At 39.8% G+C, this 26550-nt stretch overlaps 1 protein-coding gene across 1 annotated transcript in view; it reads left to right on the plus strand.

The window, feature by feature from the left end:
- The window catches only part of MEOX2 (mesenchyme homeobox 2), a 63252-nt gene extending 38582 nt beyond the window's left edge, over positions 1–24670 (plus strand). Inside the window, exons 2-3 of the mRNA XM_081164896.1 lie at positions 11900–12072; positions 23326–24670. Coding sequence (XP_081021022.1) covers positions 11900–12072; positions 23326–23550 — 398 coding nt within the window. The 3' untranslated portion in view covers positions 23551–24670. The remainder of the gene's footprint in view (positions 1–11899; positions 12073–23325) is intronic.
- Positions 24671–26550: the final 1880 nt, after the last annotated feature.

The following is a 26550-nucleotide window of genomic DNA, read 5'->3' on the forward strand; positions in this document are numbered from 1 at the left end:
TGTTTTAACTCTTAATATTTTACAACCCCTTTTTATTTTGCCTTCTCCTAAAAGACAGGTAATTCCATTTAATTGCAGGTGGGAAAGCACTTTCCACTGTTCCTTTTCTTTTATGGTGAGTGTTGCACTTCGGGATGATGCTGTAAAAGTAAACTGTGAATGAAATAGTAGAATACACATACACTGGCAGCCCTGTGGAGTCTGAAAAAAGGAAGAAAAACAGATAACGTCTGGTTATTTACTAACCTGCATTTATGAGCACAGCTGGCCCTTTTAGGTTTCGTTTTAATGCTTTCTGAGGGGTAGTAAGATATATAAAATATGTGGCTAGAGCACATGTAGCGGACATAGGTGCACATATATGATAAACCAGAGAAGACAGACTCTTTTCTACAGTAATTCTTCCTAGCACTATTACAGAGGTTAGCTTGGATTCAACAGACAAAATCAGAAAGAAAGAAAGAAAGAAAGAAAGAAAGAAAGAAAGAAAGAAAGAAAGAAAGAAAGGATTTAGAAGGCTAACAGACAACTTGAGTCTAGACCATGAAATGGGAAATGATTTGTGACTGCATGGTTAAGCTAGATACTCTGTATGCTACTAATGTGTAATATGAGCTTTTGAAAACACACACCAGGCAAAACTGCTTACAATAGAGACGGAGAAAGCAATGTGATGCGGAAATGTTGGATAATAGTCAGACCATTCATGCTTAATTGCTGCTACAATAGTCTCCTCTGCGTTGTTGCTTCTTTCAGACTTTGGGCTTCCATACGAAGAGCCCTGTAGCCGCCCTTCCTAGCTGGAGCAGCCACATTTCTTGGTGAAGCATTTGTGCGTGTTCATAGTACCAGCCCATCTCCTTCACTTTCCTGGTGGAGAGGATGTGAGGGCCAGGCCAGGGGAAGGAAAAAAGAGTGACCTTCCCTCTCACTCCTACATGCAAATAGGTTGCTATATAAAGGGCTTTATAAAGGTCATGTTAACAGAAATTTTAGTACAAACACCAGGAATTAAATGACTGGCATAATTTTGTGTTTCATAAGAAAAAGGACACGAAAGCTCATACCAAGAACTAACTTAGTTGGTCTTTAAGGTGCTACTGGAAGGAATTTTTTTAAGAAAAAGGATGTTAAGGATACAGTGAACAAGAGAATATCAAGAGGTTCTTTTTCATGCCATATAGACATTGTTGAAATATAGACCATGGGTGAAGCATGTTTGTGAAAGCCACTTGATTTGGTTGGAATTTGGTTGGAAATTTCAACAAACATTGCAGAAAGCTACATCAGCTGATGCAGAATACCCTAACCATTCATGTTTCTGAAAGCATTCTTGTTGGAAAGTCCTGTTCCCACACTGTTCTCTGGGAGTGAAGTCTAATGTAATGTATTGGCTCATCCTTCCAGAGATCCCCAGAAATATCAGGCTCAAAAGCTTGAGTTTGCCTATAGCTCCAGTCCTTTCTTGTCTGCAGTCTGCCCTTATCTATGTACTGAACCTCTTTGCTGGATTAGGTATTTCAGTTTTACATTCCACCAGGAAAACAAACATGTCTATACTACAAGTTTAAGGAAGGAGGAGGAGTAGCATGAGGCATAACTGCTGAAGACTTGAGTAAAACCCCTTCTCCAAAACTACTAGTTGCACTGGGAAGAAATGGTGTCAATGGTGGAATTTCCTCCCAATGCAAATAACAGTCTGAAAGGAAGGATTTTCCTTAGGACTTTGGAAAGAGAGGAAAGTGTTACATCCCCTGCCCCGTGCCTGTGGCGATCCTGTTAATTATCACCCACCCCCCAAAACAGGTGTCATGTGTTTTTTTTTTATTTTCCAGTGTGCAGGTTAAATGCAAAGTGGCATTTTACGTCATGTTTACTTTGGCCCTCAGAGGCAATTTTAAAAGGTGTGCATCCTGAAAGCTTTCAGTGGTAGACCCAGTTTCTTTCTTCTTAACTCTCCTTTTCCTCTCTTTTTTCATTTTGTGAACCTACCCAAAGCCCATATCTGTCAAAGATCAGATGGAATAAAGGGTCCTGGTTTTAAGGGCATTTTAATAAAAAGGCAGACAGGTGTACCCTAAGTGCTATCTAAACCAATAGAACCACAGAGTGGCACAACAAAGAAGTGATCTGTGAGATTGTATTCCTCGTAAACCAGAGCAGAGAATTGCAGGTGCAGAGGAACTCAGCAGCAAGGCAGATTTAGCTGCCAGCTAGTCTTAAGGGACATGGGTGGCACTGTATGTTAAACCACAGATCCTAGAACTAGCCTATCAGAAGGTCAGCGGCTCGAATCCCCATTACGGGGTGAGCTCCCATTGCTTGGTCCCTGCTCCTGCCAACCTAGCAGTTCAAAAGCATGTCAAAGTGTAAGTACCACTCTGACGGGAAGGTAAACGGCATTTCCATGTGCTGCTCTGGTTCGCCAGAAACGGCTTAGTCATGCTGGCCACATGACCCGGAAGCTGTACACCGGCTCCCTCAGCCAGTAAAGCGAGATGAGCGCCGCAACCCCAGAGTCGGTCATGACTGGATCTAATGGTCAGGGGTCCCTTACCTTTACTAGTCTTAAGCAGAAGCAAGTATATAAACAAAAGGAAGTGCTTCTTCACATAGCACCATGGCTATACTATGGAATCTGCTACCATAGGATGGTGTGATGGCTGCCATCTTGAATGCTTTTAAAAAGGAGATGAGATAGTCATTGAGGATATGTCTCTCAATGGCCACTAATAATGAATGCTCTGTATTACTTCAGTAACCAGAGGCAGCATGCCTTCAAATGCCTCTTGCTGTGGAGCTCAAGTGGGGAGTGTCTTTGAGTTCATGTTCTGCTTGATTTAAGAGACTGCTTTTCAACATTAGTAGTAACTGATTTTTATCTTTCATATTTTGATATGCTTTTAATCACTGCTGAAATATTTTATGTTAAGTGGTTTATAAATTATTAAAACAAAATAAAGCGAACCCACAGATTGGGGGGGGGGGAATAGTATTGGCAATGAAGCATGTGACACCCTCTTTCATAGCTTCCGTTCCTTGCTGTTACCACTGGGATTGGCGCTTTCTGTGTGGAATGATGTGGATAGAAACCATTAGATTTATGGATACTTCCTTAGAGATGATACAATTTTTTCCCCTTATGAGCCAGTTTGATTGCTCTCCCTGTAACCTTTCCATGAGCTGCACAATTCCAAGCAAGGACTCCAGTTCAAATGGGTGAGTTCTGAATAAATTAACAGGTCACAAATGGAAATTTCATTTGGAAATCAGTCATATGCATTCCCATTTGTTTTCACAACTAAAACAAAAGGGTTTAATTCATTCATAGCCTCCTTCCATTTATTTACTGCTTAACATGCTGTTGGTCATAAGCAAGTGTTTAAGAGGAGCAGAATACTATATGATTTTGAGAAAACCCACCCGCCTAGATTGTGAATGTTGCTGCTGCCATTCCTGGTGACTCCAAGAATCATCATGCTGACCACTGGAGCCTTAGAGCTCACAATGAAGCCACTTTATGTCTCCTTTCTTGGGTGTTTCATCTTGCAAAGAATTGGGACTGAGCTGTGTAATATTCAGTCCCATCTTTGCTGTCGTATAGCATTGATGCTTTTGAGCACAACTGATTTGCCGATACAAAACTGCCATTGTCTTTTGCAAAATGCAACCTCAAGAGCTGCCTTTCTACAGAACAAAAAGGAAAAAGTGAAAAAGTAATAAAGCCATAAAGAAACTCAACCTGCCTTAAACTTTGTGAGCTTTTCAATTTTATTGCTAAGTATGGAAAACTTAAAGCCTACATTCCTTGGCTTACATGCAAGCTATTTATTATTTTTGGTCAGATGGGAGCTTGTGCATTTGTGGATGGGGAAGAAATGGAAACTTGAAAGCCAGCAAAGTCTGAGTTAACATGCACACTCGTATTTGTGGAGAGGAGGGCTCTTCATAACCATCTAAGAAAGTTAATTTTAAGAAAATAAAAGACCTTTCTTATGAATGTAGACAAAGAAAGTTTAGAACAACTCTGAAAAGGGTGGGTGCATTCTCACTCCATATCCAAATATATACTGACAAATCAGTGGTTGTAGTGGACACCACCTGGAACGTTCCGACAGATTATTCTAACGTGGGTTTAGTGTTGGTGAACCAAATTAGAATGAGTGTGTGTGACAAATGATTCAGAGGCTACTTTATCACCAATTGAAATGTGAGGAAGCAAGGATGGTACAGAGTAATCAACTGGTCCTCCAACCAACAGGCACAGTTTTGTGAACAGAGAAGGACAACCTATTGAACTGATAGGTCTGATGCCTTCGTTACGTAACTTTTCTCCCGGGCATATGGCTCATTAAACAAACTATGGCCTTTTAAACTGGGGGGGGGGTATTGTTTTTATTTGTCACTCTGCTATGTATTTTTGACTCTGGAAGTTTTGCCGTTGATATCTGCATCGAAATGGCAGAAGGGTTATTGTGAATGGTGGCGACCAAGTACAGTGGTACCTTGGGTTAAGAACTTAATTCGTTCTGGAGGTCCATTCTTAACCTGAAACTGTTCTTAAATTGAGGTACCGCTTTAGCTAATGGGGCCTCCCGCTGCCGCCATGCCACCGGAGAACGATTTCTGTTCTCATCCTAAAGCAAAGTTCTTAACCCAAGGTACTATTTCTGGGTTAATGGAGTCTGTAACCTGAAGCGTCTGTAACCTGAAGCATCCGTAACCCGAGGAACCACTGTACTCTGGTTTAATCTTCTCACAATCATTACCATAATCTGTTTTCCATATACTTTACTTTTTCATATATATTTAAAAGGTTGAATATTACCCTAGCAATTGAAGGACATGGTGCTCCTTATATTAAAAGAAGCTGTATGTCCCTCTGCAAATAATTGCAACCTTTCTCCCTTACTATACTAGTTAAATTTAAGATCCTCTCTGGGTGTTGAAAGAGAAAACAATGCTTGGAAGCAAGTGTGCATGTTTTTCCATACTTCCTGTTTGTCTTCTTGAGTTAGCTTAATCACAAAAATCCCCCAAAGTTTTACAGAACTAAAAGCTATCAGACTAAGCACCACCTGATCACTCATCTGCATTTTATGAAATATATAGCAGCGAGTGTGGAGAACAATACAAGCTTTACATAATGCTTTCCTTTAACCTCAGGTGTTATATACCATATGTTAATACTTAAAGTATTATGTGGGAAAAGGGAGTGCATTATGGGGCCCTTTCAGACCCCCCCCCTTTTTCAGCTACACCTACCATTTGGCATAGGATACAGGCAGCAGAGGAAAACTCGGGGGGGGGGGGTTGCCTCAGTTGCAGCAGCTGCAAAACAGATGGGAAGCTGACGTGAAATCTGCCAGAAATCTCCTCTAGGTTTTCCACCCATTTTCCACCAAAGAGAAAACAAATCTAGGTGATATTATGAATATAGATCCCAAGCTCAAGATGGGATGGAATCTCTTAATCCTGGCTGTTAGAAAAGTGGAAAATAAATTCCTGCAAAAAATAAAACAAAATACTGCTTTGGGAATCAAAACAATCAAACTTCATAGAGACAACATACCTAAAGAGTATCCAGAGCAAGTTGATTTTAATAGAAAACAACAGGGAAAGAGTTGCACATAACATAACACGAGGCCATGAAATGAAGGACAGGAACCAGTCAAATGTATGCAGGAGTTTAAAAATCATACATCTGCTAAATGCACATTTTCCCCATAGCTTGTAATTGCATAGCATTCTTTGCTGTCCATTCAGTACAAAAAATTATTTATCCAAGTGAAATTCTGCCATTATTATTATTGCTGTCAGGTATGTGAACCATATTAATGGGGCTTGTGAGTCTCTCTGGGTTTAGCCAGAGGTAGCTTAGGCTGCTCATATAGCAGAGATGGGGAAGGAACCTGTGGCCCTCTGGATGTTGCTGAACTCAGATCGCAGCACCCCCCCAGCTCCATCCCCCAGGATACCTGGCCATGCAGAAATTGCATAGCCGGTGTAATGATATTGCTAAACACCACATTAGCATTAAGATTTTATTTTATTATGTCACAAAGCCAGCTGAAGCATTGTCCTAACTCAGGAACGATGCTGGAAAGCTGAACACATCTCTTCCTCTTTGCAAATCTTCCTGAAAATTAGAGTGCTTTTCACAGCAGCCAAAGATGTTTGTGAAAAGTGACCCCCTTTGCAGTTTAGACCTGTTTCAAAGGATGAAACCAAAGGGTCGTGGGAAAGATGGCATTTTGGGAAGTTAATTGAAGAAATAGAGATGGTGGGGGCATGTAGGTATAAGGGATGCAAAGGTGGAAGCTGCTTAGAAGTTTTGCACTGTGAGGGTGGAGAAGCAAAGAGTCTTGGATATATCATGTTTTGAAGTCCACTCTTTTTACAGCGTTCTCTCGGAGAATCTCAAGCAGACGTCTTGCACATCCCTGTAAGTACTGTAGGTCTGTGAAGTTCTGCGTAACGCAATAGAAGTAGTTAAGTGGGACTGCAACTTGAGAGAAAGCCAGATAATTGTGGAAACGCAGTCACTAAAAGTTTTATAATTCTGTTACATAAGCCTTGTTACCAGGACTTTGTGGTTAATGTCTAACATTTCTATGTACCTTTCCAATTTTAGAATTTATTTTGTTTGTATTAGCCTTATATATACCCTTCTTCTCTTGCCGTATTGAATTTTACAACGTGTTAAAGTAGGCAGAAAATTTTAAATTAAAGTAAATATAGTTAAAAAATTTAACAGCCCCAAACATTCACAAGAATAACTCATTTCAATAAGGTCATAGATTTGTCAGTGTTTAATACACTGGGCATAGAAAATAACGTTTTTGGTATGGTCAGCAGTCGTTAGAGATAAACAGTTTTATTCAGGAATTTACTGGCTGGTCTTTGGCAAATTATAATCTCACCCTAATCAGTGCGGCCAATGTAACAATAGTGGTATATCTCAGAGCATAATGCAGTAGCTTCCACATTTAAAGTGAATGATAATTTGTTCTACAGTGATAATCTTTCTTCACCACAGAACTTTGTGAGAGCAACTAGCAGCAAGAAAATATGTGTTAATATATTTTACGTGTGCTAGATATTGCGGAAGAATTTCCTCTTCTTGTTTTATCGAGACTAGATAGTGATAGATAAATTTAAAAGATGTAGCTGTAACTGTGTGGCGATGCGATGATTATTTGTTTTTTCATGAAACAGAGACCAGTTTCTGTTTGATTCTACCATTAGTCAGTGTTTAGCAATAATTTATGCAAGATATTTTATTCTACTCCAGACATTTCATTGTGTCCCAACATAGCCCCATAAAGCAAATGAGAGACTAGGAAGCCAACAAACGATGAGGCTGGGCAAAACAGCCTCACCACAGTTCAGCCGGGAGGCCTTTGCCAAGAGCAGATGCCGTATGACACACGTACATTCAGTGATATGCAATAAAACTGCAACCCAGACTTTACCCATATGCCAGTCTGCCAAGGAAAGCTACTGCTGCTGATAGAAGCACTGCTGCCAAAAAGGTTTTATGGCATAGTTTCTATCCAGTAATGGCAAGAATGTCTGAATATCGAATCTTTCCCTGTTGCTTAGGTCTCGTGCAAGATCTTTCTGGCTAACAAAACGTGACCAGCTAGCTATGCAACTCAGTTTAATAGTCTTGCTTGCAATATGCAAAGTGTTTTTCAGTGACAACCAAACCACTCAAACTGTAGTAACTGTCCAACCAGCAGTTTATTTATCCTTGAGAAAATGCTTCAGACTTGCAAAGCTATCACCAGCCAGGTAGCCTTCCCGAACAAGCAGTTCGTGCAAGATGCTGAAATGTGTGCAGTGCTGTGCGGGTTCTTTTTTGGGGGGTGGGGGTGGGGGGAGTAGGTGGCAGAGCTGGCCAGGATGGATTTGATTTAAATCAAATCGATTTAAATCACGATTTAAATCACGAGTCAGACTTGATTTACGGTAAATCATTTTACAGAAAGACTCATTCTTGCTGGTGTAATCTTGATATTTACAACCAGAGGAAGGCTTCATTTTTGGAATAATAAATTTTCAGAGTAGTTTTTGCAGTTATCTCAAAAATTACTGATTTGGTTATACTATTAGAAATACACAGACAGATAATTATGAAATAATTGTGAGGTTTAGTAAGTTAACTGTTTATATTTTCTGCTGTACTTTATTGGTAGAAGAAAAACAATCATTTCCTTAATAACAATTTAAGCAATTTATTTAACTAAAGCAATAACATTATAGCACATGTATCCATGTTTGTTAACTGATGTGGTTAAACATATATTTTTTAATAAACTTAGACTGAATTTTAGCACACATGAAAAACTTAAAACAAATCCTTATTTCCCGATGAATAGCCTTGGGACTATCATGTAACTTAAATAGAAAACTATCTCTAGAAAGATTTTTCTGCCCAAAGCATTTTATTTTAAAAATCCAATTTAAATTTTAAAAAATCCGATGTAAATAAAACAATCCATTTTTGTTTTAAAAAACCCATTGATTTTTATCCACGCTGGAGCGGGCAGACTGAACACAGTCCAGGCAAGTGTAACTGAGTGGACCATCCTTTGGGCAGGGCAGGGCAAGTACAGCCTGGGCAAGCAGATAAAATGGCAGGCTGCACAAACTAAAGAGTCAGAGCAGAATCTAGGAATGTGACATACTGTGAGAGCATGGGTGGGGAACATGAGTCCCTCCAGCTGCTGTTGGACTCCAGTTCCCATAAACCCCAGCCAACATAGCCAGAGATTGGAGGTCCAGCAATACCAGGAGAGCCACAGATTTCCCCACTATTGCGCTAGAGCATAAGGAGCAGAACTGCTGACCCATCCAGTCCAGCCTCCTGGTTACCCAGCTATTTCTAGCGCATGAGCCTTTTACCATTGATGCTCACCTGTAACTGTGTTTCAGAGATGTGCTACCTCTGAACTTGCGAGGTTCCCTAAACTCCTGCAATGATTAGTATCCATTGGGGACTGCATCCTCCATTCGTTTTTTCTAATCCCCTTTCAAAATGATCAAGCCTTGTGGCCATCATTGCATCTCGTGGGAGCCAATGCCAGAAATCAATTGCATGTCATGTGGTGGTATGAATAATTGCTTATTCTTGTCTGTCCTGACAATTAAGTTTCACTGGATGACATCAAGATTTAGTCATCCCCCCCCCCACAACAAACCCCAAATATTATAGTCTTTCCTTGTAGGGAAGGGGCTCCAGCTCCAGATAATTTTGGTTCCCTTTTCTGCATGCTTTCCAGCTCTACAATATCCTTTTTGAGATAGAGACAATCTGAACCAGTAAGTTCAGGTCAGACAGAAGACTATAGCCCATCGCATTCCCTAGCTGACCGTACCAGGAGGTTGAATTTACCAGTAGGTCTCTCATCTGGTATAACAGTCACAAGGCTTGGAAATGCATCACTCATACGTAGATCCATTTATGGCATCAGACACTGGGTTACAGTTCCTATTGCCCTTACCACTAGCCATCTTGGCTGGGGCTGATGGGACAATTTCTGGAGAGCACCATGTTGCCTATACCAACACACACACACAAATAAAAATAAAATAAAGTAAAATCTGGGGGCACCTGTTCTTAAGTAAATAAGTGTGCCATTTCAAATAGTAAGATTCTGGATGGCAATGGTGTTTGTCAAGCTTTGCCTGAGATTTGGGAAAAATACGACAGGACAATTAATCAAATGCCTGCTTCCCTGATGAAAACAAAACAAAACAAAACAAAACAAAACAAAACAAAACAACAAAACACCCATAAATAATTCTCAAACCAGAAATGCAACCCAGGATAAAGTGCAGATTGAAATAGCTGTTCCTGAGAGACGTCCTCAAATAATGGCTGGTGCAGGCTTACCTGTTTCCTAACTTCAACAGGCTTTGTTGCATCCTGCAACAAAGAATTGCCTAATGGAGCACAAGGGACTGCCTTTACAAAGACACTAGAACACAAAGAACTTTTAGGAATGAAGAGGAAGATGGGGCTGTGATTGTTCCTGTCATTTTTCCCTCAGGCCAACAGAGTTGTGTGTCAGCTCCTAAGCACATCTTTGCGCTGGTATTTAGAGGCAGGCAGGGTGGAGCTGTCCAGCTCTGCCTTCCTTGGTTCCCATAGGATCTCATAGCAGTTGTTGCAGCTACAGGACAGATAAGGATCATGATGCCCAAAGCAAACCTGCATACTCAGGGCTTGTAGGCAGCCATTCGAGGAGGCTGATCTGCACTGTTGGAACTGCCTTGCCTTGGTGCACTGCCAAAGCCTACTGGCATTTCCTGGAAGTATATGGTAAGCTTTCTATTTGTACATGCCATTAGGGAGGAGGGCGAGGTGCAGAGTTCCTTTGAATTTCATTCTTTGGCCTTCATAATAAGCATTTTACATGCCGTATTGGTAGAGTTTGTTATATTTGTCTTTTTTATATCCTGTTTGCCTTTCAACATTTCTTTTAATTTTAAGATGTATATCAGCAGACAGGCCTATGAATTTTCTTTCATAGAAGTTTCCAGTGACTTTGGCAGTAGGGACAATGATTACTGGAAGTTCTCAATGAAAACTAAACCCTTTTCACTCTACTCTCCATAGGAGCTGGTTATAATCCAAACCATTCTTGTCTGCTTATAAGATCTGCTGTAGTTATGGTGTTCTTTGGCCAACAAGGCCATCTCAGGCATGCCAGTGACTCATCCTTCAGCGAAAGTCATAAAGAGACTGCTTATGAGCTTGTCTGCTTGGAAGTTGATGCAGGTTTCTATTTAAATCAGCAGCTGAAGTGTGAATTTATCTGTGACATTTTTAAGATGGTTGATGAAGCCAAAAGTTGACTAGTGATTCTCATGCTGAACGCTAGCTAATTTTGGATTTACAGCACACAGCATGCCAAGATTAGAAACAAATGGATATAAAATTGGTGGGCAGGGTAATCCGATACATGGGTCATAGTTTGCTTTAGGGCCACTTTGCACATGATTCTTATGTGTAGGGAAATATATGGGGGAAAATAAATGTGTATGTATTTTTCACATGTCATAGGGGACATGGTTTTTCCTACAAGGCAGTGATGTCCATGTAGGAAAATCCCAATTCATTCAAGCAGCGGCAGTCAGCTAATAATAGTCAAATAGCAATGAGCTAGCTTTTAAATGTTAATATGGGAAAGGCCTTCAGGGAGGTGCCGTTCTTATGACATTGCTTCATTGAGAAAGTTATTTTATAGTAGAAGATATCTTGCCTGGTGTAAAAAGAGAATATAAAATGGGCCGACAACTCATTGATCCAAAGTGATCACAATCCCAATGTATTTTAGGTTATAGAGCCCTTCTTTGGAGGAATGCTTAGGAAAAACTATTAGAACTATCTTATATTTAAATGTTGCAAGTTTAAACTTCTTTCAAACATATCCCAAATGACCTTTACATAAAACAGCAGGATGCTAATCATTGCATCCAGTCGTATTGCATATGGCAAAGAACGCGAACAACAAAAAAACCTCTTCCCCATTTTAAACAGGGTGTGTTTGAATGGTGGTTGCATGATGGTTATTTGAGATATATTTGTAAAGACATCTGTGTAGGTGATTCAAGGTATTTGCCTCTAGCAGCCAGAGCTGTACCTGCAGTACATAAGAAGGACATGGGGAGTCAACCATGCACCACTTGTGCCTTCAGTAGGCTGTAGCATTGCAAGCACCCATGAATTTGACAGAATACCGCCGGCATGACGTTTCCTGCCTATACCAATACTTTCTGAATCCTATCTGTACAATACCATCTCGAATGATATTTTCAACTTGATGTTTGCTTCCTAATAAAGCATAAACGTATCATGGCTCCTGATTTGATCTTTCATTTATTTCAGATTCTCAAGAGGGAAATTACAAATCAGAAGTCAACAGTAAGCCAAGGAAGGAAAGAACTGCTTTCACCAAAGAGCAAATCAGAGAGTTAGAAGCAGAGTTTGCTCACCACAACTACCTCACCAGGCTGCGGAGATATGAGATAGCAGTAAACCTGGATCTTACTGAAAGACAGGTATGAATGGAAAATAAATTAATGGCGTTCTAAGTGCAGGCAATTACCTCAGACCAGATCTATCTCATTTAGAAGTAGACATGATAATGTGTGGAATAGAATAAAATCCTAACATGACATTTATGTTATGCATATACATACTGGATAACATCAATGTTATCTTTGAAACAGATACTTATAAAATCAGTTAGCACATTGTAACAGCCATGGAAAATTAATGAGCTCAGTTCCGTGTCTGCCAGAATAGAACAAATGCATTTTCAGATTGTCCTTTTAACATTCATCCTGTCTTCTGTGGGTTATTGGTTTTTTTAAAAAAGTTTTATAAGCATTTACAACACAAATGAATTTATCTTCTTCTCCAGTCCCGTTTTTTTTAATAAATCCCTATCCCTCCATACGCACACTCTATTAATTCTAGCAATTCAAACAAAACTGGTGATAATGTTGACCTGTGACACAGGGTAGGGTGCTGTCAGGCATGTTCAGGACATGCAGTTCAATACATGTCTGAAACCTGCTTCTGAAATGTGAATGACTGGTGGGCAGGATTATGCAACTGCTAGCAAAATCTTTACTCTCTCCTTTAAGTGACCCTGATTCTATACTGGCTGCTGCCAGTCCGGTACGTCTACCACAGAAACGGCCACATTCATCAAAGTACACAGGAAGGTATTATTGAGAAAGTAAAATAACAGGCAAAATTACTCAAGGCTTGTCCCAGAAAGGATGAAGGAAGTGAGAGAGATGGTGAGGGGGTGGGGAAGAGAGGAGATGCTAACCAGCCAAGAGTGGCTACATGGTTATGCTTCAGTGTTCAGAACAAAAGGAATCTGAAGTGGTAGAAGCTGGAAATCTGGAGACATGGGGAAAGAGGGAAGAAATCATGGGGGATGGGTGGTGCTTAAGTGAAATAGTAGCCCCGTTTGTCCTTATGCTCTGTCCAAAGCGTGTCAAAGGGAGGGAGAAGGGGAGATGTAAGGGAATGCTTGACTTTAGGTTGAGTGTAGTTTTTGACATGAATGGGAAGGTTACAAAAAATGCAGTGCTGCGAGTAACTAATTCATAGATGGCAAGGTGGGGCCTTTATTGAGTCAAGACGTGGAGGTGATTTGGCTGCAGCATGTCCAAATGTTTTCAGGCCAGCATCTAGAGGACAGGTCCACTTTCTGTTGTGTGCTCATAGGCTCTGCAAATGCACACTGTTCTGGTGTGTCAGTTCACATTCAGCTAACAGCTAACATTCCTGACAAATGAAGGTGAGAGAAAATATTAGAGTGGACACCGAAATGGGATGATCTGGTGCTGTAATAGGGAGAACAGTTTAAGAAAACAGGAAAGTTCCCCAAATATACATTAAAAACAGGTGTCAACTGCTACTGGTGGATAATGCTCACCTGCCCCATTCCTTAATCCTGTGTTTAATGTTCACCTCTCTCTCTCTCTCTCTCTCTCTCTCTCTCTCTCTCTCTCTCTCTCTTAAAAACCACCCACCTTCTCCTGATAATATATAAGGTAAAGGTAAATGACCCCTGAACAGTTAAGTCCATTCAAAGGTGACTATGGGGTGTGGCGCTCATCTCTCTTTTCAGGCCTAGGGAGCCAGTGTTTGTCCACAGACACTTTCTGGGTCATGTGGCCAGCATGACTAAATCGCTTCTGGCACATGGAGGACCATGGCGAGTGTCAGAGCGCACAGAAACGCCGTTTACCTTCCTGCTTCAGTGGTACCTGTTTATCTACTTGCACTGGTGTGCTTTTGAACTGCTAGGTTGGCAGAAGCTGGGACAGAGCAATGGGAGCTCACCCCATGGCGCGGAACTGAACTGCCAACTTTCTGATCGGCAAGCCCAAGAGGCTCAGTAGTTTAAACCACAGTGCCACCTACGTCTCACACCAAACAACACTGATGCAGCTTGAGGAAATTAAGTTGCATGTGCACGAGGTCTTTGCTTTCGTAATGGCACTTAATACAGCACATTCTTGGTGTTTTTTTAAAGCAGCAGAGCATGATGAGATGATTTCTGTTTCCCAGAGGCAATTCTTCAAAGGTTTCAATTCAATATGCTGCAGAGGAGTAATTGATCATATTTTTGCTGCATAGCTTGAGATATGACAGAACCAAAGGAGCTCTCAAAAGAGGGGTGGGGGGAAGCCTTCAGAACTGCCCAGACAAAGATGCTTCTTAAATTGTCTTTGCTATATAGCTGTGGCAGCCTCCAGGGAAATCTGGAATGCAAAGAGCTGGGTTTCTTCTGCTTCTTCATTTGCTTTTTAAAGGTGGATAGCAGTTGTACTAAATTAGTTGTTGCAAATTTGTCTTTCTTTTTCTTTTTCTATAAACTCCCTTCAAAACCACTTACTCGCGTAGTAGTCCGGGGAAGGGCTGTTGCTCGGTAGGCAGAGAACATGCTCTGCACATTGATCCCAGCAGGATCAAACCTTGGCGTCTCCAGGGCCTGAAACCCCAGAGTGCTGCTACAAGTCAATGTAGATTAACACTCTTCAAACTTCCCTAGATGTTGTTGGACTACAATTACCATTATCCACAACCTTTGGCTAAATTGGCCAGGGATGATGGGACTTGTAGTCTAACCATATATGGGAGCACACAGTTCACAGAATCAGAGAGTTGGGAGGGACTCCAAGGATCATCTCTTGCAACCTCTGCAATGCAGGAATCCTACCCACAGCCAATCCCTGTGTGGGTTTGAACCACCAACCTTCTGGTTAGCAGCCAGACACACTGACCCATTGCGCCACAGAGAAGAAACCAATATAGGCCATACAGAGCTAGGTGGACCAATTTTGTGCCAATATAATAAGGCAGTTTCCAATGCTCCTACTTCAGTAGTGCTATACATCAGCTACTAAGAGCTAAAGAGAAGAGATGGGTCTTCACAGTATGAAAAGGGTGGCAAATGTCCCAAACTCACAAAGCCTTTTATGAAAGAAGTTTAATAAAAAAAATTGCAAGGTTCTAGGCCTTCATGGTAGCTAATATTATTTACTTATTTGTTTTAATATATACACACATAAATACACCATTTTATTGTAATAAAACCTCTAAATATTGAGATGATCAATACAAAAGTTAAAATGAGGAAACAGGTTTAAAAGGTAATTGAAATTAACAGTAGACCAAAAAGAGATTAAAGCACATCAACATCCACATGTCTGGATAAACAAATGTTTTAAGCAGGCGCTGAAAAGGATATAGTGAAAGGGCCTGCCTGGTGTCAAGCGACATATAGAGTGTTCCAATGAGGTGTCAGCGATCTTTATATAATACAGTACCAATAAGTAACATATTGAACTAGACTGTGCAACAAATTGGCAGCCAGTGCAGAACTCTTAGCTGGCTGACATGGTCTCACTCCTGATAGCAACCGTGCTGCAGCATTCTGCATTAACTGCAATTCTGGTGCAAGAGAAGCTCCACCTAAGAGTGTTTTGCAGAAATCCAATATATACTTATTTAATTTGCCTACAGAAAATCCTACCTTCTCAGATTATATTGTTGTGGTGGTTTATTTATGTATTAACTGTGATTATCACTTGGCTTTAAAGCAAAGGGATTTTTAGGGCCCAATCGGGAGTGATGCAGGACATCTGAAAACACAGATTCTTGCTTTTGGGGTTTATTTAAAGACCAAAACTTCCTAGAGGGCAATTCAGATAATAGCCATAGTGGTGGACGAGGGGAAAATGAAGACGGAGAAAGGTGACAAAAAGAGGCATACATTTCTGCATGACTACTTTTTAACATAGTCTGCCAAAGAATAAAGAGTTATCAGATTTCCATGAGACAAGTCATGTACTTATCTATCAGAAAATGTCCTAGAATAAGCACTAAGACTTAATAAAACAAATCACATTCTTTTAAAACTCTTTATGTAAAAAAAAAAAAGATTAAAAATAGTAATATCACTTTCCAAGAATGAATAGGAACCCTTCCCATTATGCTATTTCCCCAATCGAAACTTGGGCTAATGCTAGCTGGGTGAGGGGGAAGCATTTTAACCAAAAGCTGCATGGGGGGGAAACACAACCCACACCCATGCAGAGGTCGGAATCCAAATCATTGCCCCCCCTTGCCCCCTGAAGCTTTCTGATTGTTTTTTTAAGCTGTAGATCCTTTTCATAGATCTTCTGTGTCACCTCTGCTTTGCCCTTGACAGAATATTAAGAATCAATGTTTCATTGGAGTTAATGAGAAAAAAAGAAAATGGACTTTACACTTCCCTGTTTGATAAATAGATTCTTCAGCTTGTGGGTGGGCGATCCACTTTCTACTGACAACAATGTCCCAGTTTTCAAGTTACATAGTTCTCTCTTTTTTCTTTCGATAGGCAGGTTTTACCTGTTCTGATAAATTGCGTGACCATCCATTGGTAAATGAGCGGAGACTCCACCTGCTTCTTCAATACAGGAGGTTTTTTATAATGTGTTGCTGGGAGGGTCAGGAAACCACCACATTTGAAGGAAAGATCACAAGAATTATGGGGTATGGGTTTTTATGTTTTATTTGGTTTCTGAAACGGTGTCCGTTTCCTGCAGCTCTGGCCTTGGAATGTGAGATCTGGTCCCAGTGGAAATGTCTGCTAGTGCTGCCTGTAAGAGAGGCTGTCAAATACAGTTTAAGCTACATATTCACATACACAAACACATTATTTCTCTGGATTTAAAAGAAAGTCGTTATTCCAAGGAAAAGAAAACGTGTGTGTGTGTGTGTGTGTGTGTGTGTGTGTGTGTGTGTAAATATACATATATGTCAGACTTGATTTTAAAGCAGTGAGGCAAATTCTCCACTGACTGACATGCTGTGCAACTTTATTTATTTTTAGGGGAGCCACCTGCATTGAAGCGAGCTTAGGTTTTGACTCTTGAGTTAGAAAAAAGCTTTGATTCAAACTGTTACATTTTTACTGTTGTCCTGTATACATTGAAACAATGCCTCTTGTTTCTAGCACCCATATCATATTCTTCCCCCACTCCTCCAAGTTCAGTAGCCCTCTCTCTCCTCCAAATAAAACAGATAAAGCTAAGAGACTTTTCCTCCGGTGCCTGCTCCCAAAGAGATGTTCAATATGCGGTCATATATTCCTCAACCTATTTAAGCAACTGCTAAATCATCAGTCTGGGAGACCTAAATACTAACCAAGTTGTTGACTAAGGGGAAGGAAGCTGTGCTTTCACACCACGCCAGTGAGCAGATGTGCCTAGCAGATCAGTCCATAACTGGTGATTTAGAAATAGTTCCTTGTGCTGCAATAGCTCCTCTCTAGATTAGCCACCTTTTCCACTGTGCATGGTAGAGTATATGTGTGCTTGAAAGAAACAATAAGAACCTGCTCATTAAAATAAAATAAAACGGTTGAAAGAGGAGACTTCATTTCATCAGTTGCTTAGGTTTATCCAGGTCCAACTCATCCTTTTCTATCAAATGCACAAACCTCTTATGTAGAAATATGATGATTTTAAAGTCACTTTCTTGTCCTTCTATGGCAATGCATTTAGTCCAGTACACTATTATTAATTAAATTTATGTACTGCCCTTCACCCAAGGATCACAAGGTGGTTTACAATATAAAAACACAAAAATACATAACATAATACCAAACAAAAACAATACCCCCCATATTGTTTAATTAGCCAAAGACCTGGGAGAAGAGGAATGTTTTTCCTGGTTCAATCAGGCGCCAGTTCAATCAGATCCATAGGTCATACATCTCTCTTGACAAAACAGTGTCTGTCAGTTGGAAGTCCAGTTGTCAAGATTGCTGTGTGCCTTGCTTGTTTCGTACCATTACAAAGTGGTGCTCTGAATCATTTGTTGCACAGACTGATTCTAAGTTGGTTCACCACCACTAAACCCAGGTTAGAATAGTCTGTTGGAACATGCCAGATGGTGACCTATGTGACCTGCCTGGGGTTTGATGCTTTGGAGGTATGAAGCAGCCAAGCCTGCTAAAACAGCATTGATATGTTAAGAAAATGTACTTAGTTCCATTAAAAACAACTGGATTGATTTCCAAGAAGGTGTGTTAGGCTTGGAACACTTTCAGTCAATGTTTCATCTGTATGCCGCCGTTCCATAGTTCAAACCTTGCTCAAGGCAGCGTACAATATATTAAAAAAATTACATAATGACAAACATAACTAGAGTGGTCATAAACAATAAATGAAGCATCAAAAAGCTGAACAGTTTCCACGTAAATCACAATAGTATCTAAAATAAAGATAAAATAATTAATATCAATAAGAACAATAACCCACCCCAAATCGCTAAACAATACCCCAGCTCCATTACAGGAAGCTGAACTGGAAGTAAAGTATCTAGACAGATGAATGGTCTTAATTAAGAAGTATCTCAAGCAAGTGCTAGCATTAGGGCGTGGTCCTATTGCAGGTTTGTTTTTTTGGCACAGCCATCATCCATGTTAATCCTGCAGTTCCATTTGGAATAACAACAGATAACATGAAGTTTACAGATGTAAGATGTGCAGATTCAGGGCACAGCACTTTGGTCTGGAAATGTTTGGGAAGTGTCAATCAGTTTAACTTCATGACTTAAACTAAGACATACTTGCAATAGACCCATTGAGATCAATGGGCTTAATTAAGTCCATTGGTTGCAGTGGGCCTGTTCTATGACTAAAACTGGATACCACCCAGAACCTTTTGCATGTTTAAATTGCAGGGTTTATTATTATTATTTAAAAATGTGAAATTGCCTTAAGCAAAAACGTTCTTAGAAATACCATTTTATTTAAATAAATATTTGGGAGTTAAGTTTGTATTAGAAAAGATCCCAATTTCAAATTAATAAGCAGCTATTTGCCCCAAACACTTAACAAAAATCAAATACAAAACTTTATATAAAAATAAAGTCTGTTTAATTTTTCAGAAACTGTTAGTATTTCTTTCTCATATTCCGACTTTTACTTCTGCTATTAGTATTACTACTACTACTTCTCCTCAATATATATTTTGACTTTCAAGCAAGCTGCTTAACTGTTTCAGATATGCAGGAACTTTTAGCAATAGGATAAAGTGTGGGCTTCTAAGAATTTAAGAGAATTGATTTTCAGAATTCACACATCCTTCCTATTGCTAAAATGTAACAGGATCATGTATCAGTTCCATTATTGACTTGTCACGAAATCCAAAGGAAGTTCAGATTTCACCTTACTGAATTTGATCTGTGGAGGAAATAACACATGAAACATCCTTTACAGGTTGTTATATTTAGCACATGTGATATATGCAGTTCAATACTATTTCTGTTTCAGAGTATAATGGTGTAAGTTGTTCTTTATTATAAAGTAAAAGACGAGAACTTGACAGTCTAATGGTGCTAAATGAAATACATAGGAGACTGGGATTTTAAACGAGTGATTTAAGCCATCTGTAACAAAGACTGCATTTTAAAAGCTGTTAAACTAGAATTTTAAAAGTGATACATTAAAACCCAAAGGAAAAGATGGATTTTCCATCATTTATAAAGTTTGATTCTCTTCATCTGATCATTATGCATTTTTTTTAAAAAATACAGAATGCATTTATCTACTTGCACTTTGACGTGCAGGAGCTGGGACCGAGCAACGGGAGCTCACCCCATCACGGGGGATTCGAACCGCCAACCTTCTGATCAGCAAGTCCTAGGCTCTGTGGTTTCACCCACAGTGCCACCCGCTAGAATTATGCAAATTGTGTGTTCCGGTTGGGGTTGTAGGTGTCTGGGGGCACTTCTGAATCCATCACTGCCACTGGAGGGCTTTAGGAATGTCCTTTACCAGCTCCAGATAGTATTGCTGCAGTGATTCATGTGTTAGTTACTTCACTACTGCAATGTGCTCTACGTGGGGCTATCCTTAAGGTTGGTGTGGATGTTGCAACTTGTGGAAAATGCAGTGGTTCATCTGCTAACTTGAGTAGTTTACAGCAAATGTATGAAACCACTGCTCAAAGTGCAGCACTGGTTACCAATTTGCTACCAAGACCAAGTTACCTAACATATAAACAACCTGGGACCTGGTTGCCCAGTTCTTATGAGATGTGCTAGAACCTGTGAGTGTCAATCTAGTGACAACCAAGAAAGCCTTTTCTATTGCAGACTAACTTGCAGAATTATCTCCCTAACCAGAAATAAGGCAAGCAACAATTCTGCTGAGTTTTTGGTGCCTCCAAATATATATATATTTTCACTCATCCCTCTGCTGAGTATAGCTATCAATTCACAGTCCAGTTGCTATTGCTATTACTTTATTTGTTTGCTTTTATTGCACTGGCATATGCTGTCATCTGTTCTAGTTTGTTTGTTTGTTTTTAAAAAGGAAGAACAGTATAAAATGTTAAGTAAAATTACCAGAGCCAACATTTCGTAAACCTGCATGGAGGGGACATCCTTAAAGTTTTCTGGCAAACATACTGCTGGACAGCTTCCTAAATATAAGAGAACCTCCCCTTTTGTACTCCTTCATATCTCTTTGTGGGGTAACAGTTTGGCTCTGGATAATTTAAATGATGACTTTGCTTTAGACCTCTTTTCTATTGACCCCCAACACAACCGGCATTAAACCCACTAGAGTTGTTTATTGCCTATTCTTCTTCTTTCCTTTCCTTCCACCTGTGGTATGGTGCAGGGTGTCAGTAAAGAAACAGAGTGTTTTACTGTTGCTTGGATATATTCACCAAAGGGATATTGTTATATATATTTTTTGCCATCCAGTAGTTATTGCCTTCAACCTATTGATGCTAGTGAAAGTCACCCTAAAAGGGGAAAAAGACTAATTGACATATCTTATTCACAGCTTAAAGCTAATGGAAATAAAAGTGAAGAGAAGAGCTTGGGGAGAAAGGGCTTGTCTCATCTTACACAGACCACTTCTTAATTTTGCCAGAAGGCATCTAAATTTAGAGGAAGGCTCAGATGGTTTAACTTATGCTTTCTTCCAAGCCTTACATGTATGTGCTAGCCAATGTAGATTCCCTTAGATTGACTTAGACTCCCTCAGGCTTACTCACTTCCTCAGACTCACAGGCACTTGCCAATTTACACCTCTTTTTACATATGACCTTTGCAATTTGGGCCTATTATGTTTCAAGCAGTTTTATCTATTTTTCCATTCTCGTTGCCATTCCTCTGCAATCTAAAATAAAAATACAATTACTCAAACACACTTGTACACTTATAGGCAGAAACAAAGATTGCCAATAAGTATGACCTGCAAAGTCCCCACCCCCAGTAGAATAATGCCATACAGTTTCTTTCCTATGAATTTGTCTAGACTTCTATCCTATTTCCATATTCTCAGTGTACCTTTGTTACATTTTATCCCCCACCCTGCAAGAGTACATTTAACTTTCCTATCTTTAGGCACCCTTTGGTTGCCAGACACTACAAATCAGACTAGATATAGCAGTGTCACAAATTGCAGCCAAGAGTGAAAGGCATTTAACATATTAAGATAATCTTTTCTTATTTTTCCCCTAGGTTCATTGCATTATTCTTAGTTTCCTTGTGCTAGTTCTATTTTCACATGCTAGACTATATTATTTTTTCCCCTTGAACTTGAATTTTATGTGTGACACCCCACCCCACCCCACTGAACTGAGCACATTTGCCTTCATCGGCCTTCATAAACTATTCCTTTCCAACTACTGCTGGACATATTTAAGGCTGCAATTCACACACCAGCTAACCCGATGGGCTTGAGTTAAATAGGCGTTAGCTCAAGTGCCCTGTCTATGTACACTTGCTCTGGTTTCACTACACAAAATATGGTTGATTGCCTACTAAATTTTACTAAAATGGTCTTTGAATTTGTGGTACTTTCCCCATAGATTAGATATTTTCCCCAAACTCCACAGAATAAAATATGCAAGATCTAATTTTAGACACAGATGAATGCGGTTTTTTTGAGATGCAATGCATCCCTGGTCCAGCTTCTCCTTCGCTTTCAGTTATGGTTCAGTGTTGAACTGACCAACTAATATTTAAAAGGGATGGGGAATCTGTAGCCCTCTGGGTGTTATTGGACTACAGTTCCCATCTGCCTCAGCCATTATGACTAATGGTCAGGGATGATGGGAGTTAAGAGTCCACCACAGGTTCCCCATCCTGGCTGTATATTATTCTATCACCCCCATCCATAGATAAATTTAATCTCTCTCTCTCTCTTTTTATACATTCTGTGCATGCAGGTTTAAGCATAAATAATATTTATGAGAAAAAGCTGTTGATATTTTACAGAAAATAAGAACTCATCGGATTTATAGCAGAATGATAGTCCCAAGCATAGTATAGCTTAATACAGTGTTTGGCATTAGCAATACATTGCTATTTTACTAGAGGAAATTCATTGCGAAAAGTGTCATATATAATTTTCCACAAAGGACTGCATGAAGAGTACAAACATTATGAGCCCTTTGACATTGTTTTTGTGAAAGCTTTTGACAGATGGCGTAACAATATTTCCTAACATCAGAGCAACTAGCAATAAATACTTTCCTCCTTATATTAGGTTTATTTTACTAGCCTGCTTCTTTGGCTCTGATGTGCTGTCTAGAAGAAAGGATGTGCTGCTCAAGGTTGAGAAGCTTCTAACTAATTCAAAACTGCCTTCTCCTAATTCCAGACACTTACATTTCGTTTAAATAGCAACATGAAAACAACACAAGCCATCAGTTTGAATTTAGCATAAAATTACATAGAAAAAAAAGGTTTATAAACAATATCTGCAGTAGAATTTGACTTGATTTCCTTTTTTATTATTTGTGAAATAGTACAACTATAACTATATGAAAAATGAAAAATATGCCATGGCTCCGTTTACTGGTGTCGTATAATGTTTCATGCTGTGGCTAATCCTTGGTGTTTCTTTTTAAAACCCTGAAACAAAAAATCTGAACCATAGCCAAAGAGACAGGAACCTCCCCAAAACTTTCCACACTAGACTTTTCCATGCAGCAGTCCTTGTAGAAAATAATCATTTTTTTTGATATTCCAAGACTGCAGTAAGCAAAATGTGTATTAAATATGATGAAGAATGGTCTATTTCAGCTGTGCAAATGAATGTCTGTGCACCAGTTATATCAACGGTAAGCCAACATATCACTTACTGAATGCAGCTGTGGCACAAAGGAACTTCAGCCGCCCTCTTAGAAATTATAAGCATGCCATTATCAGTCCTGTGACTATTTTATTGATGTCCTACATTGCCGTTTTCTTTTGTTTTTGATTCAAAGGTGAAAGTTTGGTTCCAGAACAGGCGGATGAAATGGAAGCGGGTAAAAGGAGGGCAGCAGGGAGCCGCTGCCCGAGAGAAGGAACTGGTGAATGTCAAAAAGGGCACGCTCCTTCCCTCGGAGCTTTCTGGCATTGGCGCAGCCAGCCTCCAGCACACAGGGGACTCACTAGCAAACGACGACAGCCACGACAGCGACCACAGCTCTGAGCATGCGCACTTATGATAAGACACAAAGGAGTTGCAGCTCTGTTCTCAGGAAAGACACGCTAACGCAGAAAGCCTTACACGGACGTAATTGACGGATGCAAGCGACTCTCTCGCAATTAACAGAACCTTGAACTTACGGTGTCTGCTACTCTTGAATTAATTTTTTTTTTTTACATGAATTCAGTAAGTGCCACACCTTAAAGTTGCCTTGCGAACAGAAGCAGAAAGACAGGCTTGCTTTTGAACATTCCAAATTGGACTGTCATTCTAATGACAATGGGCAGGTATTTTTTGCTTTAGCTTGCACTGAAAAAAAATGCCATTGCTCTCAACAAAATAAATATTCTAATAAATAAATAACACAGTGCCAACAGAAACATGGTCTAGTGGGTAAGAAATGTATTTTAACTCTGTATATATCTACTTTACGGCATTTTTACTTTTCACTCATTTTTAGCAACGCATTCATATTAGCTGACAGCAATAGTCACTCATGAGAATTAAATGGCTTCTTTTTGTCTCTATTTTGTTTTGTGTCCCAGAGATAGCTACATGCAGACCACTGTGTTCAGAAAAGAGTCTGCTATGGAATGTCCTTATACCACAGACAAAACAAATCTTATGTTGCATTTACTATCAACTGCTGCTAATAGGAAATTATTAAACCTTGCTCTTCAAATTTTCTTATCTTATACCAGCAAATGTTTTTTTAAAATAAAATAAAATAGGATCATGCCTGTCCGGAAAAAGAACCATTGATTCATATTTTTTATAGAATTCATTACCACAAATGTTTTACATGCATTGACATCTTGGCTCATTTCAGCTGCTGGCCACAGTTCATCTACTCCTGAGCAGCACCTGATAAAGTCAGTAGAACTGTGGATAGTAGCTTGTGCTATAAATTGGAATTTTTTTTCATTTACAGTAATGTAATAATATTCAGGTATTATGAAGACAGAGTTAATGGTCACAATTAATTAGATAGCTCTGTGTAGAAAATGCAAAGGTCAAGGCATTCCCTCCCCCTCCCAGGCTTTTGTGTACATACAGTGGAATAATACAATCAAATTTTACACAAAACAGTGATTGTACTTGTAAAGGAAATGTTTAATAAATGATCCTTTTGGAAATAATTCTTGCTCTCCTTTGGAGTTTTCATAGGTAACTCAAAATGTCAGAACTGTAAAATGCTCTAAAAATGTACCCTATGTTTGCTTTAGATAGTGCAAACCAGGTTTTCCATATTGGATGAGGCTTCTACCTTGATACATTGGGGAAATCCTTTCCTGTAGCAGGAAAAAGCAACCCTTAGCTACAGAAGTCTCCAGCCAAGAACAACAAGAAACATGCTAAACCGTTTTCCCAGATCTAAGGCAAATATTAAATGGATATTTTTTGTGGCAACTTGTGGAAAAGAAGAAGAAATTATGGCTAGTGTTCAAAAATGTGATATAGGCCAAGCAAACATATATTGCAATTAAAAATATTTAAGATACGTAAGTACCTAAGGCATATAAGAAAAGTTGATGATATTAACAGGCAAATACATTATGCAAAATAACATGCTAAAAATAAAATCAATTTATCACAATACTCCTCACTCTTTTGCCAATTGTCATGCTTTTGCTGCCACTGAACAGTCATTGTCCCCACACCCAAATAAAGACTCAATATACAGGGTGAACATTGTTAATAAAACTTGACTGCTACTGAAATAAACTCCTTACAGTGACAATAGTCTAGCAACCCTACCATGCTTCCAAGCTTGAAATTGGCCACTGTCTGGTCCCTGCTCATCGAAGCTAACTGCTTCAAGGAGGCAACAGGGATCATCATCAACAACAACAACCACAAGCCATCCTGCCTTTGAAATCCTCCATTCATCACAATGGTACCTTGGGTGATCACCAATATCTTTCTTTTATTGTCCGCCCTATCTATCTAACCAATGGTGATATTGTCTGAGGCTCTCCACTGCACCTGTATTCTGTCAAGTCAGAAACTTTTCTATGCTTCATGAGTTGCAGCATAACCTCTTTGACAATGAAAAGCACCAATCCAGAAAGAATTTCTAATACCCCAAAGACATTTTCCTGTACTCAGGATGAAAACTTTGTTGCAGAAACTATATTGGACTTGGGAACGAGCCTGTTTTATATGGGCTCAAAAGTCATTTTCTGGGTGAAGTCCTTCATTCTTTTTCTCTAGGTGCACACACACACACACACACACACACACACACACAGTGGTACCTCGGGTTAAGTACTTAATTCGTTCCGGTGGTCCATTCTTAACCTGAAACTGTACTTAACCTGAAGCACCACTTTAGCTAATGGGGCCTCCTGCTGCTGCCATGCCGCTGGAGCACGATTTCTGTTCTCATCCTGAAGCAAAGTTCTTAACCTGAGGTACTATTTCTGGGTTAGCGGAGTCTGTAACCTGAAGCGTATGTAACCTGAAGCATATGTAACCTGAGGTACCACTGTACACTGTACACACACACACACACACACACACACACACACACACACACATATATATGTAGCAGCAAGGGGAAAGAGCTGATCCATATCAGGGCCATGGCATGGTGAGGAGGTGGGCTTTAAAAATTTGCCCTTGACATGATACCTGGTCCCCTGGTCCCCTGGGCACCAGTTGAAGATGCCATCCTGATGCAAATAGCAGTTGAAGCATGCAGGACAGGGGAGGGTCCAGACTGGAACCACAGCAGCGGCAACTCATCTCACCACATCAGGGTCCCCCCCCCCCCGAATTCTCATGAACTGTCACTTTTTAAAATCAAACACCCCACAATCGCACAGTGCTGTGTGAATAGCACCACATCTGTTTTTGCCAAAAAACTATCAGGTCTCTAATTTTGGTTTGGAGCAGATCAGGTCCTTACCACAGAACCTGATGTTCTCCACATTGGTAATTTAAGGGAGAGATAGATCTCATGTTGGGTGTGCAAGTGGGAGCCGGCAGCCACATATATCCCATTATAAAGCGGTCT

Source organism: Podarcis bocagei, assembly GCF_964188305.1.
Source record: "Podarcis bocagei genome assembly, chromosome: 12".
Taxonomy (NCBI): domain Eukaryota; kingdom Metazoa; phylum Chordata; class Lepidosauria; order Squamata; family Lacertidae; genus Podarcis; species Podarcis bocagei.